This window comes from Mobula birostris, chromosome 11 (assembly GCF_030028105.1).
Source record: "Mobula birostris isolate sMobBir1 chromosome 11, sMobBir1.hap1, whole genome shotgun sequence".
In the NCBI taxonomy this organism is placed as follows: domain Eukaryota; kingdom Metazoa; phylum Chordata; class Chondrichthyes; order Myliobatiformes; family Myliobatidae; genus Mobula; species Mobula birostris.
The window spans coordinates 66,037,896-66,056,482 of NC_092380.1; the positions used below are offsets into that span (position 1 = coordinate 66,037,896).

The window sequence follows — 18,587 nt, forward strand, 5'->3', positions numbered from 1 at the left end:
TTCAATTTCCATATTTAACCCCACATCTGCCCCGTCAACAGATCAATTAGTTGTGGCATGTGCATTTTTAGATCAGATGGTGCTGTTTTACTCATTGTTATTTTGATGGTAATCAAGTCCACAAATTTTCAAGAAAAATACATCTTACCAATACAGCTACCTATGAATATTTCAGCTTGATTATTTTCAATTATTGGTTACTTATACTGTATAATTATTATATATACAGTGTTTAAAAAAACTTGTAAAAAGTCTGTTTTGTTGACCAAATTCATTTGGGGCTTTATACAAAAAAGGAACAAAAAAATCAATTCAGCCACTTTATATATAAAATCTCAACTTAAAAAAATCTATACTAAGGTCAGGAACCTGTAATACACTCTCCAATTGACTTATCTAAGCATCCAGTGGCTTGGTACCAAGGATTACACATGCAATAAAACCATTATATTGTACACAAATGACAGCAACAAGGGTCTTATACTACAGTGATGAAGGCATACAATTAGGTCATTATATTGTGCAGTGATGACTCTATATTGTTAGAGCACTATTTGTTATTTCAAAGGTGCCACATTCTTCCAAAATGGTCTACTGCAATAACTGACCAGAGATGGCTCAATATTCTGTTATTGACTTCTCATGTCAGAATCTTGCAGCCCCATTTCTGGTGCAGCCACCAAACCCAGAATAAGAACACAGAACCCAGCACAGCATTTCCCACCGGAGTTTCATAAGCTCATTTGACTTGGGCTGTTCAAGCCTCTGTATTAGGATGATCAATTTTTTCTTAATTTTTAACTGCAACTGTTCCTATTCCTAATGTTTATCCTGTAACGTATTGTACAGGGATTTAAAAGTTACTCTGGTAGAGCATTTCCTCTCATTAATGATCAATAGAAATACAAACGTATATTGTTCCATTCATTAATAATAGTGATGAGTGTGTGCAAGTTTACGTTGTTCATAAAGAGATTTAAATATAAGAATTATTTTCTACACAAAATAAACATGGAAAGGAGATTTGCTGGCAAAAAGCTGCCAGTGGAGCCACATCTTTCCTAAAGGAATTAGTTACATAACAGAAAAAAGAATAACCAGAACCAACAGGGATATGAGTTCAGACAGAACTTTTCGGAAAGGATTTGAACAAAAACATGGTCCAAGTGTTATGCTCCTTTGTCTTTCGTTCCCTTTGCCAACCACAACTATTTTCCCCTCCAATATCAAATTCTTAAACTTAAAAATTAAAATAACTGAATCATAAAACACACATAAAAGAACTGCTAGCAGGACTCAGCAGGTCAAGTAGCATCAGTGTAAGCAAAAGAATGTCTGATATTTCCAGCTGTGGTTCTGGTCCTGATGCAGGGCCTAAACCAAAACATCAACCATGTTTTTCCCTCCACAAATGTGCCTTAACCCACTGAGCTCTTTCAGCAGATGGCTTTCTGCTTCAGATTCCACAATATGAGGTTTCATGTGTCTTTGAATCATGAAATATTTGTTAGATGTACAAATGCAGATATAATGAACTCCCATTCACTAGCAATATAGGCTAAACATATTATTACCATTTGATATGGTGGGGCATAAAGTTGGATGTGGAAACATCACTCTGAATCCTTCCATCCATTCTGATCCTGAATAGACAATCAGCCAGAACAACTATGGGTGTGAAGAAATTCTGTACCTAATGTGGGTCCACTAGAAATGTTTAAAGTTGTATAAAAAAAAAGACATGGGAACCAAATTTCTCATCGAATTTTGGTTGAAGTTGAACTCTCCTCTTACTCTCACCTCACTGCATTAAAAACAAAGATGAAAGAAGATGACCTATTTTGAGCAGAAACAGAAACCCATCAAGACTGAAATGGTGGGTGCCAGGAGTCCATTAAAAAGATACAGTCATGCACACCCTATGGAATACTAAGTAAGCTGCACATCTATTTGAAAGGCAAAAATCTACACTTAGAACAACTATGCGATGGAAAAAAATAAAGGTACTAGTTAATAGCATATTCAGGTTTTGTGATGATACTAAGTGACAATATCAGCTGTAAAAAAGATCCAGAGAGACTTCAGGGAGATAAGCACAGGTTAAGTGAATGACAAAAAGGATGGGATATAATATAGGAAACAATGTGGTTATCCATAGAATGTTTTATTAAGTAGAGAGAGAGTGAAGGGTTTGGTGTCCTTATACATGAATGACTGGGCATTAACACGATGGTGCAGCATGCAATGAAGCAGACAAATTATATAATTGCGAAAGGATTTCCATGCAAAACTAGAAACATTATGCTCCAACCATATAGAGTCCTGCCATCATGTTCCAGCCATAATCGGTTTACAGAGCAACAGAGGAAAGTTTCACCAGATAGAAAGCTTTGTGCAAAGAAGAGAGATCAGTTTTAGTGGGACTATGCCTTCTAGATTTTCCGAAGAGGCAATTCCATTGAGATCTACAAAATTCTTCCAAGGATGACAGTGTAGATGCAATGTTTATATTTTTCCACAATAGGGTGTCTAGAAAGGGTCTTGAATTAAAGGGTCAGTGACTTGGAACAGATAAAAAAAAGAAGAAATCTCTTTAGTAGAAGGTACTACATCTTTGAAATATTCTACCCAAAAAAACTGTGCAGACTAATTCATTTGAATATATTTACTATAGAGGTTGATATATATTTTTTGTTATTATGGGAACAAAAGATGTGGAGTTAGTACAAGAAAGTAACACTGAGGTAAAAAACCAAACATGATCTTATGAGTAGTGCAAAATGTTACTGTGTGTTTGTAATAGTGCACATATTGTGGTAAACCGCTTAAATTCTTAATTGAAGCTTTAAATAAGCTTTCGCAAGCAAGTCAGCAGATTAGAGCAGGTGACTAACTGATTGGTTAAAAAAGGTAAGTCTTGAAATGTAGTAATAGTAATTAGAAAGGTTATGAACTGGAATTTCGGAGATTTTTCAGATCCCTAAATAGGTAAATATATGGCCAAACGTGGGCCAATAAACATGTGATGTTCATGAAAGTCAGAATTTTAGGAAGCTGGAGATCTTGAATTGTATAACTGCAAAAAAAGTAGAGGGAGGATATGAAGATAATTTCTATTTTAAAACAGGACCCGATCCTGATAAAGGGTCTTGGCTCAAAATGACAATAGTTCATTTCCTTCCATCAATGATTTTAACATATTGAGTTTCTCTAGCATTCTGTTGCTCAACTTTTCCAGAATTTGCAGAATTTCTTGAAATTTTTTTTATTTTAAATTCTGATATTTGAATAAGTGTAAGTCAAAATACACAGGGGAAGCATTATTAAAGTTATAAAATTATATACTTTATTGTTGCCAAACAACTGATACTAGAGCGTAGAATCATCACTGTGATATTTGATTCTGCACTTGGCGCTCCCTGGAGTACAAATCGATAGTAAATGTAAAAAATTTAAATTATTAATCATAAATAGGAAATAGAAAAGGGAAAGTAAGGTAGTGCAAAAAAAACCGAGAGGCAGGTCCAGATATTTGGAGGGTACGGCCCAGGTCCGGGTCAGGATCTGTTCAGCAGTCTTATCACAGTTGGAAAGAAGCTGTTCCCAAATTTGGCCATACGAGTCTTCAAGCTCCCGAGCCTTTTTCCAGAGGGAAGAGGGACGAAAACTGTGTTGGCTGGGTGGGTCGTGTCCTTGATTATCCTGGCAGCACTGCTCCGACAGCATGCGGTATAAAGTGAGTCCAAGGACGGAAGATTGGTTTCTGTGATGTGCTGGGCTGTGTTCACGATCTTCTGCAGCTTCTTCCGGTCTTGGACAGGACAACTTCCATACCAGGTTGTGATGCACCCTAGAAGAATGCTTTCTACAGTGCATCTATAAAAATTAGTGAGGGTTTTAGGGGTCAGGCCAAATTTCTTTAGCTTTCTCAGTAAGTAAAGGCGCTGGTGGGCCTTTACAGTACTGTATATCTTGATTTCAGTATATGAAGGATATACTTCGTAAGTTGCAACAAAGACCAACAATTGGAACCAATGAAATTACAAAAAAATGTAGACGAACTACGCCAGGGACAGAAGCTGTTACTGTGGAGGAAATCAGCAGTCTTGGCGATATGATTGAAATGCGTATTGGAAGCTTACTTCAGGATAAAACATAAAGGTTAGGAATGACCCAGTATAGCTTTGAACAGAAGAAATGTGAATCCAGAGCATTTGGCAAACTGGATCTATCGTCATGAAACACACATCAAAGTTGCTGGTGAACGCAGCAGGCCAGGCAGCATCTCTAGGAAGAGATACAGTCAATGTTTCGGGCCGAGACCCTTCGTCAGTCCTGACAAAATGTCTTGGCCCAAAACGTCGACTGTACCTCTTCCTAGAGATGCTGCCTGGCCTGCTGCGTTCACCAGCAACTTTGATGTGTGTTGCTTGAATTTCCAGCATCTGCAGAATTCCTTGTGTTTGCTATAGTCATGAATATTGTATTTGGGGCCTGGGCAGAGACGTCTTGTATGTGTTTCCAGCTAGGGTTAGGCAGAGTTGACTGTTTACAGTAAAAGAATTTGAATAAGGCAAAACTGTAACACTAATTGCCTGAGGTGTTACATGAAGATCTCCTCAGCAAGACATAATTGATTTGTTTGCTTAATTAGGCTCGGACAATAGCATTTTCTGGGGGAAAAACACAACAAGGGGAAGGAAGTAGAAAACGCTTAAATTGAGAAAGGAGTTGGTTGAACATCAACTATTAAGACAACTGAAAGCCTGATTACCACTACATTGTTTTGTGGTCAGTGTGCAAATAATGGCTGTTGCTGACCTATTAAAATGCTACCCACAAAGATCAAGCACATATTCCCAATGTCAATGTCGGTAAGGAGCCAGTTTTAAAAATTTATGAAGTCCAGCAGTAGTGGTCACATTAGAAATGCTGAGCAGCCATTGACATGAAGACTTTTCACCAACTTCAAAAGTTAAACATTTTGTAGGGCAGAGATTAAAAGTACAGAATTCTCACAGAAAATTAAAGTAAAACAGAAGTATCAGACAAACTTCAGAAAACACAGAATTTCACATCATTGTCCAATAGATGACAACCTATACATATGAAACAAATTAGGGCCAGAGTGGTAGTTAATTAGTAATTCCACTTTCATAGGCCATTAAAAGCTCCCTCATATCTCACATAACAGAAATGCAACCTTTTCCATTTTTTTTTAAAGAAAACTGTGCATTCACCCATTCACCTATTCAGGAAGATCATGTTGGAGAATGACACAGAAATCATCCTGTGAAGGATGAAGACAGAAGGGACTAGAACATATGCAGAAAGGTGAAAGAACTCAGCAGTTAAGTGGATAAATGGCAAAAAGACCAATGTAGGGTCTTGACCAGAAACACTTTTGTACAGTAAAAGTACAGCTTTTGCCTCTACTGATGCTGCTTGATCCCCTGAGTTTTTCCAGCATTCTGTTTTTGTTCGGCCGATGGAGAAGGATGAATGCTTCAGTGCCAGCATCTTTTGGATTTCTCCTATGTTCTTCTATGTGTATCACAGAACTTGTTTTCCATTTTATAGTCTAAATAACGATGTAAAATACAGGTCATTGCAGAGTAAAGAAATTAACCACACAAAACCTAGTTTACGGATAGCTAAAAGAAGGTAGGTGGGTGAAATTTCTTGTTGCTGGATAGATTGGCATGGAGGGATGGATATACTGCACAAGTATTTCTAAGAATGAAACCAGGAAACAGATTAAGATTTATGTGAGGCTCCTAAACACTGGGTGGGATTCCAAGCTAGCACTTGAGACATAATCTTCATGGGGAATAGCTTTTGATCAGTTGAGCAACTTCATCGTTTCTTCAATGAGATCTCTAACCCACCGAGAAAATTAAATACAGGCTCACACATGCCTGGATACTTTGCCCGTATAAATCAAGATTATGATTACTCTCAGCATTTTAGATAAAATCCCTAGTCCCATTGAGCCCTTGTACAAAGAAGACACATTGTGTGGATATTGTACTTCATCACCCAGTTCAGATCCTCTAATGTCCTGGGAGAATTCCAGTTGTAGTGGTGCAACCATTCCATAAACAAGAGGTGAAGGTCTAAATAGAATTGCATTATATCATTTAAGAGCTAATTACCATGATCACAGCTGATAGAGGTTGGTAGAGGACTTTTGTATTGTGGGTATTGAGTGAAGGCTAATCCTCTCATATACTTCAGTGAACTAGCTTGGAGCTCAGTCTCTGAACGTGCAAACAACAGTGTCATCTGCCTACTGCAGCTCAAAGATACAGTCGAAGCTCAGGCGACCTTGGCTTGGCAGTGCAGACATCACAGGTTGAATATTTTTCAGTAGCTTTGAAGATATGCTTCACTCACCTTGGAAAGTTTATTGGAGTCAAGGGGCAACATTGTGACAAGAAAGTTTGAGAAAAGATTATAACAATGTTATAGCCTTCTTTGACACTGGCCTTCACTGAGATTGATGAAGTTGTAGACACTTGATTCGTATTAAGCACACCACAGAACAGATACACAAAACAAATGAAATATTCTAAGTCCTGGCATAGAAAGAAATCATCAAATAAACAGAGAAAGAGATTCTAGAACATGCTCAAAGCCTCTTCAAAGAAGTGTAATGGGGAATAAATTTTTGGCCTATGACCACATGAGGTTCTCAACTTACAGACCCTCTTTCAAGGACTCTTTGTAACTCATGTTCTCACTGTTTCTTTATTGGCACAGTTTGACTTCTTTTGCAGATTGGTTGTTTTTAATCTGTTTATAGTTTTTTTTGAAAAATCTGTTGTATTTAACAGCACTTAACAGCAACTCCTTTGAGCTCATATGTAGAAACAGGTTAATTTCTAATTTTGGTATCTCTCTTTTTTTCTTTTCAGGGTGGATGGGTTTCTGTTGAAGATCCTGACCTGGAGTTACACTCAAACTTTGGTTCTTTGCAGTGGTGGGACCGGCTCCAAGGGGCTTATGACCACCACTTTTTGAAATCCCAAAGACACAGCCTAGAAGACGAGTACACCTTCAGAGTTCCGAGGCTTTGCTGCCCTGTGGATGAGCTGATTCTATGCTGGTGTAGCCGACTGAAGTGTCGTGGCAGGAAATGGAACATGGAGGACAGTGAATCAGCTGTCAGGAGCTCTGTACTCGGCGAATCGCTCTCTCTTTCTCGTTGATGGGAGAGAGTTTGTTGCCGATTCTCAAGTCGGAGAACTTGTAACAAAAAGTGACACAGCAGACTTTATCATTGCAAATTGTGAGTTTTTTGTTAAGTGTTCCCTCTCGCTGTGACAAGAGAACAACTTTCTGCCCCTTTATTAGGGGGGCAGAGAGACAGTGAGCCTGTGGTATGTCGAATTGTCGGGTGAACGATTAGTTTTTGTTATACTGCAGATCATGGTCTTTCTTGGGGGCTTTGCTATTGCATGCCTGGTGGGTGGGGGGTACTGATGCTTTTTTGCTGAAGTGAGTAGGGAAGGGGTATGATCTTGCTTTGCTCTGCTTGTGTGTGGGAGGGACAGTAGAGGAGGGCTTTGCGATTCTAACATTTTTACTGTCAGATTCTTTGGGGCACTCTTCTGTTTTCATGGATGTCTGTGAAGAACAAGAATTTCAGGATGTATATCGTATACATTTCACTGATATTAAATTGAAACTATTGATTTATTATTTTATTTCCTGTAAATGCCTGCAAGAAAATGAGTGTCAAGGTAACATATTTGTACTTTGCTAATAAATTTACTTTGAACTCGATGCCATGTTGAATGCTATTCAAGTCCATGAATCAGAGCACAAGGAGACCCAGGATGAGCAGTGGAAAGTTTGTACTATTTCCAATACCCACATCCTTTCCTATCAAGCACCTGCTGCCACAACTGTGGAAGAATACAGTTCACACACTGGCCTAATTAGCTATCTCAGAGCTCACAAAACTGGAGCGGAAACAAGTCATTCACACCAAAGGACTGTCCAAGAAGAAGTGCCAGGTGTGCAGGAGATCCTACAGTATGTGCACCGCGAATGACGCAGAACATTACTTCACAATGCAGTTCTGAAATCCTTGCAAGTCATGGTTACCCATGTTCATGGAACTTCCATAAAATATCATTCATTTTAATAAACAAGCGATTCTGAAGAAGCTGGAAATCCAAAGCAACACACAGAAAATACTGGAGGAACTCAGCAGGTCATGCAGTATCTAAGGAAATAAATAAACAGTCAAGAGCCTTCATTGGGAGACATTAGTTTTAATACCATTAGGATGTAGCCATGCAATTTCTTGGCCTAAATCTCGAGTATGCTTTCAAACATTTCTACCTCACTGGGATCTCTAATTACTTTTCTATGAGATGGTGCCTCTTTTTGTCAATGTACAGTTTTGCAGTGTAGGACTTGTAGGACTTATCATCTCAATATAAAAACTTCCATTAAATTAACTTACAAACAAGGGAGAATCTGCAGATGCTGGAAATCCAAGCAAAACACACAAAGTGCTGGAGGAACTCAGCAGGCCAGACAGCATCTATGTTAAAAAGTACAGTTGATGTTTAGGATCGAGGGTTCTGCCAAAGGGTCTCAGCCCGAAACGTCAACTGCACTTTTTTCTCATAGGTGCTGCCTGGCCTGCTGAGTACCTCCAGCATTTTGTGTGTATTCATTAAATTAACACACATTATTCAATTGGCAAAAAAAGCATTCCTTCAATCACAAAACTTCATTGAACCCAAATCTTATGTTTTTTTAAATTGAACATTGAGATTTCTAAAAGATAATAAATTTCTATCATGTTGTAAGAATCCAAAAAGCTGGAAATCTGAAATGAAACAGAATAAAAACAGGGATTTGCCCCAGCTGAAGAAATAAAGATGCTAATATTTTGCCTGGAGGCACTGATCTTTGACAATACTGTGAAAAACACTGGAGATGCAATCACCTGTGAGGAGGTTTGCCTGTACTGTCACTGTCTGCTGATCAGTGAACCATAAACAATCAGAATTCCATGCACTAAGAGATGTAGTATGGCATTTAGAGAGAAAACTTTCTGTACTGTACATCTGTTAGAGTTCCATACACACCTCACAGAATCATAAGCAGCTTGCTATTTTATCAAATATTGTAATGTGTCATTAAAGCAATACAATAATAATAATAATCTTGCACAGAACCTTTGAAAAGATGGAATAATATACATTGTGCTCAAAAAATCTAAACTCCAAGTTTTGGCACAGAATTTCCATTGTTTCAGGCAGAACTATCCTGCTTGGACAAAAGCTTTTACTGCAAAACATGAATTTGCTTTCAACTGTTCCACATGTTCAAGGGGAAGCTGTGTGATTTGTAAAACCAAAGTATGGTGAAAACGGGAACTTACAACTGCAATACCTAATAGTTCTGCTCCTTCTGAGGAAGTTATTGCCATTCCAAATGTGGACAACCTAACCAATGAAGTATTCTGCTCAGAAGGTATGCCCATAGCCCTGTCTCATTACAAGTTTGAGGAGACGTGGTATGCCTCTAGCAAATTTCTACAGATATCTGGTGGAGAGCATTCTGACTGGTGGCATCACCACCTGCCATGGAGACACCAATGCACAGGATCGAAAGGGGCTGCCAAGAATTGGAGAATTGGCCATCTTCATCATGGACTCAGCTCTCCCCACTATTAAGGGCATCTTCAGAAGGCAGTGCCTCAAGAAGGCAACATCCATAATTAAGGACCCTCACCACCCAGGACATACCCTCTTCTCATTGCTAAAATCAGGGAGGAGGCACAGGAGCCTGAAGACTCACACTCAACATTACTCTAGGAACAGCTTCTTCCCCTCTGCAATCAGATTTACAAACTGTCCATGAATCCATGAACTTTACCTCATTATCCTTATTTATTTTTATGGTAACCAGTAGTAATTTTTGTGTTGCACTGCACTGCTTCCACAAATCAGCAAATTTTTATTACATGTGTCAGTGATAATAAACTTGATTCTGATTATTTACATGTTAGATTTTAATTCTGCATGGTCTTCCTTCAACCCCCTACTGAGCTCATGACTTCCAGTCTTACATCTTCCCCATCACCCATTCTTGCATTGTCACTTGCCTTAAAATGAAAAGAACACAGCTACAAAATATACTTTTTATTTGTTTATTGAGATACAGCGCTTAGTTTTCTGGCACTTTAAGTCGCAGAGCTCAGCAATCCCGCGATTTAATCTGAGCCTAAATATGGGGCAATTTACCATAATCAATTAACCTACACCAACCGGTAGGTCTTTGGACTGAGGGAGGAAACTGGAGCACCTGCGGCCACAAGGAAAATGGACAAACTCCTGGCAGGCAGAGGCAGGAATTGAACCTGGGTCACCTGGACTGTGCAGTGTTGTACAAAATACCACCCTACCATGCCACCCCAACCATACTATTGGTATTACTGCACCAGATGAGATTTTAATAACGTAATCTCTTGACTGGGTTATGAGAAGCACTTGCATTTCTCACCGACTAAAACACAATCTCTGAAAGAAATTGAGACAAATGCTGTTCTTTATTTGAGCAGCTGGAGTTCATACACCTTTTTTAGAACTCTGTATCTTTCCAAACAAGTTTTGTCAAACTCCTTGTGATTTGTTTGTGCTTGCTCCCAGATGTGGAGTGTACTAGAGCTGAATGTCTCAAACTGGGTTCACGACAATCATGGCATAAAGAACATGTGTGCACTGTCAGGTGTGGCTATTGCTCTTACAACGAATATCAAACTTTTTTTCTTGAAAATAGTCTCATTTTTATTGTTGCTTTCAACATGCACATTCTCCAAACTGTTGCAATTAGTGTGCTAACCATGTGTGGAAAATGTAATTCCCCACTACTGCCTGATGATATATCAATCTTATTTTGTTTTTATTGCGCATAAAAACTTTTGCAAGAGGAAAATGAGTAGTCTAAAAGTGGGGAAAACCAAAATCAAGATCAGGAATATTAGTAACAGCATTTTAAGTGGTTTAAGCGTCTTTTTGATGATGGGGGCGGGAGTGAATCACATTCAAAACAACTCAGCATTCCTTTTTCTTAGATGTTGACAAACCCCACTGCATTGTCATAAAATGTGTTTTTACACCCAGGGTCCGATCTGATCTCGGCTGCCGGTGCCAAAGCCTGAGCTCCCCTTTGTATGACACTGAAAGGCACTATAGAAGGTTCTTATTCCAGAGGTCTGTGCACCGATCTGCTTTTTCTCCCATCTTCCCGCTCTCCAAAAGGTCAGTGAAAACTTGACCTTTAATCCATCATGTAACAAGAGTCCGCTTTCTTCAAAATTGCATTATGGGATAGCTTTCTTTCATCATTTTCTACCCCAGGATTTATCTATTGATGCATAGTCATGAGTAAAGTCAGCTGGTGGTGCAGTGAGATCAGCACCGGGCTCGAGAATGGAGGTTCCCGAGTTCGATCCAGTGACAGACCGCCCCCGGGCGCGCTCTCCATCTGTGCCGGGTTGAAGTCGAGCTCGCAACTCGGCCTCATAAAATAATACTGTGAAAAGTCTGCATGAGGAATGGCACCCCACACAGCCTTTCAAACTGTGCCTGGTCAGGCATGAAAATGCCCGACGCTGGCCTCTCAGGTCTGAGTTGACGTCATCATCATCACACATGAATGAATAGTGATAATACTTATATAGAAAAAGATTAGGCCATTCTGTTCTTCAAAGCCACTTGGACATTCAATTTATCTCAGTATCATATTCCCACTCTGTGTCGATACTGTATTGTGCCCTTTTATATTCAGAATTGTACCATTTTCTTAAATATAATGTGGCTGAAACAGGTCAATAACAGGGAAACATGGTTCAAGTACACTTCTTAAAGCATTAGTGTGGGGTTGAGGAAGCATTTAACTCCAGCAGTCTGCCTGCAAGCATATAAAGTCAGAAACATTTTGCATGGGAAGATTTATGACCTCCAGAATTACGGAGTGAGAGTTTTATAAACAAGAAGGGAAGAGATGGTCTTGGGTAGGGCCTTGAGAAACTATTTTGTTAGGTTAGCAACAATGAAGCGTACATAACCATCTGGTGCAATAAGCTCCACAATATGAAACCATCTTTGATCATGCACTCTTCACTACTACTGGAACCATGGACAAGTGGGAAGTAAATGGAACAGGCTGCCAGAGAAAGAGGTAGAGGTGGATGTAATTACAATGCTTAACGTCTTTGGGACAGATTCATGGATGGAGTTCAGAGGGATTTGGGCTCAATGGCAGCAACTGGGACTAGCTAAGGAAATTGAGTTAGTCTGCATGGATGTTGTTTTCGTGCTGTATAACTCCATGACTTATATTCAGCAATAGGGCACCACCAGAGTGTAGACATTTCTCATCACCCTCTACAGGTCCCAATCCTGTATTATCAGACAATGACTCTAGTTTTTGAATATCTCTGCCAGGGGAAATGTTTTTCATGTATCCAGCCTATAATGTTTCATTGAGATAATGCTTTGTTGAAACGTATATTCTTTGGAAGTTCTTAAAAAATTATTGTGGCATCCATTTTGTTCTTTTCTAACAGTACCAATAATAAAATCAACTGGATTATGGAATATAGTTTTGATTGGCTCACTTTCAATATTTTGCCATGTGTCTAATAAAAACTTCATCTTTTGAAAAAGTGAAAGAATCTATGACAAACATGATTAAATCTGTAGAAGCTGGAAATCTAAAGCAACTCACACAAAATGCCAGAGGAGCTCAGCAGGTCTGGCAGCATCAATGGAGGGAAGTAAAATGGCTAACTATTCATTTCCCTCCTTAGATGATGCCTGACCTGATGAGTTCCTCCAGCACTTTGTGTATGTTGCTCAAAATTTCCAGCATCTGCAGAGCCTTTTGTGTCAGTGACCAGCCATTTAATTTGCTTTCCTATAAAGATCTAAAGGGACAATTGAAAGTGACAATTGAAAAACAGCTCAGAAGGCATGCTCAAAACCGTAAAATCCCAGTTACGTACCTTTTGGGGTGTGTAATGTGCATCTGAAACCACCAGGTGGCTCTGGTTTAAAAAACCCACGCGTGTTTCTGACATCTAGTGGCAGCATGGCAGTACTGCAACCTTCCCATGTTAAAAAACTTGCACTTGGAACAACCCGGATTACAAAATAAGAATACCTTTATCAATAGAAATATTTATACTTATTTGATGCACAAATATAATTCAGGGTACAGGTCATATAAGTGTACTTTAAACATGCCTTTTTTTGTTAAATGAGTTTGAAGTTCAACATTTAATTTGTCTGGATAGCGTGAAGGAAGTTTAGACTTTGAATTCCAAACATATCAACTTCTTAACGTGAGGTAAACTGCAGAAAGGCGTTATCTAAAAGTAAACACTTCGTCACAAAGAAAAAAGTGGTAAAGTTACTAATTATATTTACACTGCCCGTTCCATATCATTCAAACAGTTTTGCACTATGCTTAGCATATTGTGCGAATTAGGTACTAAAGCTGAAATTCAATTCAAGGTAACTGAGACTGCCTATTATGATCGTGCAGAATATGCATTGGTAGAACTTGAAGCATTGCTGTAAGATTGGAGAGCAAGTAAACTAAGTCACGCTGTTGTGTATTTTAATAGTTGTTTACAAACCATCATTGACAAGGATTTGAGACTTCCAGGACTAGAACACTAAGGGGTGGGCAATAACAGACTGAAATTATAATAAAGATTTCCTTTTCCCAGTTGGTGTTCTTTTGAACGTTGCTCTAAGGCATGCTATCATGAGATTTTTTTTCACGAATCAACGCAGTGTATTGACAACACAATTACAGGGCTATGGTAGTTTACTCTGTGCAATTTATCTGTGCAAATGCTTCCATCGTGGCTAGATGGGTTAAAAATGTGGGGAAATACTGTCCAGTTATTGCTTATATTTCCAGCACAAGTCATGATCTTGACGTGCATCTTTACAAGTTCAACCAACGCACGCCCAAAATTGTTTGAAGCATTTCATGTCTGTCCTCTGACCGTAGTGTATTTGTATTATGAAGTGTACCCAAGGAACCTGAGATTTTTCAAATGAACATAAACGAGAGCCAATACATTACTTGCATTGCCTTTGCAGTATCTAGTATGTATATTAGTCAAAACAACACCTCGCACAGCGACTTCACGCCTGCACCTGTCACATGATTTTACTTTAACAGATGGTTTGAGATTGTCGGTAGTTTTGAGCTATTTTACTCTGTATATGGATTAACATATGCAACAGTTAAGAGTCACATATATAATAAACATATATTTGGAATGCTCGATCACTTGACCAAGCTTAGTGTGTTGTTAATTTTCACTTCAGTTGTTGACAGGTAAGCAAAGCCTGTGCAATCTTTTGAGAGTTCACCCCCAATCTTTGTTGTTCCTGCATGTTCTTCTTGCGGCGTTGGAAGATAGTGAAGAAATTAAAGGCAATTGAAGCAAGTGTGGTTTAATGATTTGGGTGTAAACATCACAAGCAAGTCTTTTTTGTTCCATCGAATTCTCGATCAATATGTTAATGCATTTTCCAAGTCAACACGGTGATGGCAATATCCGCATTCATTCTAGTTTCAGGACAATGGGTTAATATCCAACAAATGCAGTCTCTGCAGCTTTTCAACAGGTTAAGGTAAAAAAAAACCGCTGGGAGTACATTATCCAACATACTGATATTGAAAAGCAACACCTGGGTTGCCGCTACAGACGACTCGCAAACAGGTGACTAGAAACAAAAAGGAAACGAAATCAAAGCCGAAGACAAGCTTTTGCTGCAAAAGAGCCCGCGCAAAGTACTTCGCATTCTTGCTGTGATTCAGCAGGTTACGGATCAGCAATGACATTTACACATCAGGTTGAATCAATAACTTTCCTTTCTTCTTATAAAATGTACGGGGACAAATGGGCCGCGTAGTTATTATATTAGTAATAATACAACTTTAATAGACTTAACGTGTTACACAGCCAAAACAAAAAGTAGAGGACGAAATCTGACGGAGTAGGCGGGAAGTAACGGCAAGCCTTGTCTTATTACTCTCCAGTCCAACACAGAAATACAAAAGGAGTCCTTTTCTCTTTAACTGTTACACTAAAACTCGAAGAAAGCAAAGTATATTTGCATAGAAATCTTTTTTAAGCTTTCACTGGAAAGTGATCCCCATCCATCTTCTCTGAGGCGTTCCCTGCTACCTTTGAGCGGGTGATCTTACAGCAGACTATAGTTTTCCTATGTGCCTTAGTATATATAACATTGGTTTACCAGTGGGCATTGAAATTGCGCTTGTTGGCGAATTCGCCTTCATGGTGAAGGTCAATGCATGCAATGTTAAACCAGAAACTACGCCGGTCTCTGGTCGCTAATCATTTTGTACCAAAGGGACTGTCAACTGTCAGACAACCAGGCGGTTTACCCTCATCGGCTGTCGAACAAGACTAAATGCTAATCTACAGCTGGGATGTGTATACCCCCTCCGGCTACCTGTCCTCTATCCTTGAAGGACGTGTGCTGAATGAAATCTCATCAAGCCCAGGAAGACAAACTCATAATTCCCCCCTTCCCGCTCTCAATCGTTCATCTTGTGTTCGCTTGGCGGGGAGGTACTTTTTCCTCATTTATCCGCTGCACAAAAAAAGGAATCCATACGCACATAATAACATGGAGCACAGAGCCGTTTCCCATCGAACACATGATACACAAACATAACAAGCGGTGGCACACGGGCGGCTCCAGGCACACGGCGGGATCTGGGCACTGAACAGGTGATCAAACAAAGGAACAGGTGTCCGGGCCCCCAAGACCTTGTATCACCTTTCAACACCGCAATTAGTAAAATCAACACGTTTTATTCAAGACTCGAGGCAACTGGGGTGAACTAATTGTGGGAACTGCGGTTTTAAACAAGCAACGCACGGACCTATTATCTATCTGAAATCCTCGCAATAATTGAAATTGAAAGGAGCCAACCTGCTGGGAGAGGCGGCTGCAGGAAGCACATTGGCTGAGAGGCGCGGTTTGTAGATCAATGCCCTCTGAGGCACGCGTGTGTGTGCGGCTCCTACCGAGCAATTCCACTAATCCATCTTGACTGTCTCGGCAACCTACTTAAAATTGTTTTAAATAATGCTGCATCTACCATGTAAAACATGAAGGGTCGGCGCCAGGGTGCACCAGTGTGTGAGGGAGAGGTTTACGGGAACCATCGTTGTTAATGCTAAGAGTGCCACCTTCGAGGTATATGTTATTAATTGTATTGGAGACGATTTGAATACTAACCCCATCGCTGAAAGCGGTGATAAACACCCCTACCTTGCGCTCGGCTCATCAACAATACATTTGTTTGGATAAGACAACCCAACCGGTAACAAGTTCTCATTATAGATCTGTCTGCATTAGGCTTGCTTTTCCTCATTTGCAATCGAAGCCATTATTAAAAAGAGTCAGTTCAGAATTTGTGTGAAATAATCACATCTACAGTGACACGGGCAGGGGAGCGGTGTACACGACTGCTAAAGATTACATTCCCTCAATTAAGATGAGTGTAAATCCCTTTAGAACTTCTATTGGACAGAATATTATATATTGCGGCAACAGTCTCCAAAGCAAGAACTTCTCTGCACTCCTCCCTCGCGGAACCAGGATAAAAGATGCTCACTCTAACCCCTTATGCTACCTTTGATTGGTAGGTTATAACCCAGAGGTATAAGGAAATATCGTCCCCGATCTTACAACTAAAGCTGTGCAGCAACTTAGGATGTCAAGAGAAGGATGGGTATGAACCTGGTTGGTAGATTAGGAGGTTTACACTGTCGGTTTATAAATTGACTTGCAAAAATCTGTATCATAACCATTAACAAATAAACATATAGGATGTAAGCATCAGTTAAAATGCAGCCACAAATACATTTCGACAAGAATTCACTGCGAAACCTCTTCGTTCCTGCTGAACAGGACGGAGACCCACACGACAATAGGCACTTGACAGCAATGGGCAACACTAAAAAGTCCACACACACCGAGCGACATAAAACAAACAGAAGCATCACATTAACTAACAATGTGTTTCCCCTTTCTGTATCATCAAAAACTAACTGTATGTTGCGATGTCTCTGTCCGAAGCTTATGCCGAGATGTCTAAGGCAGCGTCAGTTCTGACACTCCTAGGTATTTTTTTCCATTAAACTTCCTGAATTAAAGCGTACACAACGGGAAGATTCTTTTCAGAGGGCAAACAACACAGATCAAAAATATAATCTTAAAAGCGTCTGGCGAAGCTGAGAACCTGACAGACTTTGGAGCACGACAGGTTGACTGAGGAGAAAGCTGCAGCAACAAAATGATTAAAAGAAGAAAATTCCAGTTTCATTGTTAACCAAAATGCAAAGCAAATCAGTGCAAGCTTTAACAAAAACACTTAATTTTCTCTCCTTACCTTTCGAAGTGTCCTTGAACATTTTTATTTCTCTGCGGGAGTAAGTGTCCTTGGATTATTTTCTTTCTGGAGTCAGAAAGCGGCGTGTTGCATTTTTATTGAGCGACGCGGCGGGCGAGCGAGAGGGACCGGGCTGGAGAAGCCTCCGCCAAACACTTCTACTGACTCCGGCTCGTTCCCAAGCACTGACAGCACCGAGGCAGCCTGCGCGTGGCCGCCACTCCCAGCGGGGCGCGTGCACGCTGAGAGGCGGCGCACGCGACACAGGCAACCGGCACGGGGAGGGGAAGGAAGCAGTGGCGGCGGAAAGGTGGGCAGGCGTGCGAGAATTCCTCTCACGTTATAATTTTTTTTCCATTCTCCCCGCGTGTCTTTCGAAGACAAAACAAAATAAAACACATGCATCCATGAGTAGGAGAGGTAGGGGTATCAGAGTTAGGAGGAGTCTATTCGGCTCTTCTAGCCTACTTTGTCATTCATCAAAGTCTTCCAGCGAAACGCTATTTCCTTGCATTAGTCCCATGTCCGTGTATTCTCTTACCCTAAAGCCCAGATCTCCATTTTGAATGAACTCATCCCTCTGAGACTCATCACAAGAGGGGCATCTTCTCCCAGTCTCAACCCCAAACAGACCTGTCCCTGATTTGACATGGTCGCCTTGGTCTTAACTCCTCAGCACTGGGACCATCTTCCCTGCTCTCCTAAGAATTTTGTAAATTTAAAAGAGGTGCTTAGATCTAGAACAGTACAGCACAGCATCAGCCCTTCCTGTCTATGATTAGGAGCTTGGCCAACAAGCCTGCTCCACTATTTGCTGTAACACTCCAATAATCAGCTATCACAACATGTTGAAAGCCCACTGGTTCACAAAGGCTCACCAAGTCATACTTCCCAGGTTATTCTGTAACTCTTTGGTCCCTCTCTCACCAGAACTCACTAGGCCCCAGACCCCATTCCCTTGAAACTCACCAAAGACCTGGTACTTGTAAATCATTCAAACATTCTAGGAAACAGAATGATGAATTTTGCCTGCACTTCCTTGATGATAAGTTTATACTTTAAAGGTAAGAAAAGCAAAATTGTTTGCAAAACTCCAGGTGTGG

The 18,587-nt window shown here is 40.1% G+C and overlaps 1 protein-coding gene across 4 annotated transcripts in view; it reads right to left on the bottom strand.

Moving 5' to 3' along the window:
• LOC140205152 (synaptotagmin-7-like) overlaps positions 1 to 17,682 on the bottom strand; it is a 553,316-nt gene extending 535,634 nt beyond the window's left edge. For all 4 annotated transcript variants that reach the window (XM_072272427.1, XM_072272426.1, XM_072272425.1 and 1 more), the window contains exon 1: positions 17,485 to 17,682. In XM_072272427.1, the coding sequence (XP_072128528.1) occupies positions 17,485 to 17,506 (22 nt within the window). In that variant the 5' untranslated portion in view covers positions 17,507 to 17,682. The remainder of the gene's footprint in view (positions 1 to 17,484) is intronic.
• Positions 17,683 to 18,587: the final 905 nt, after the last annotated feature.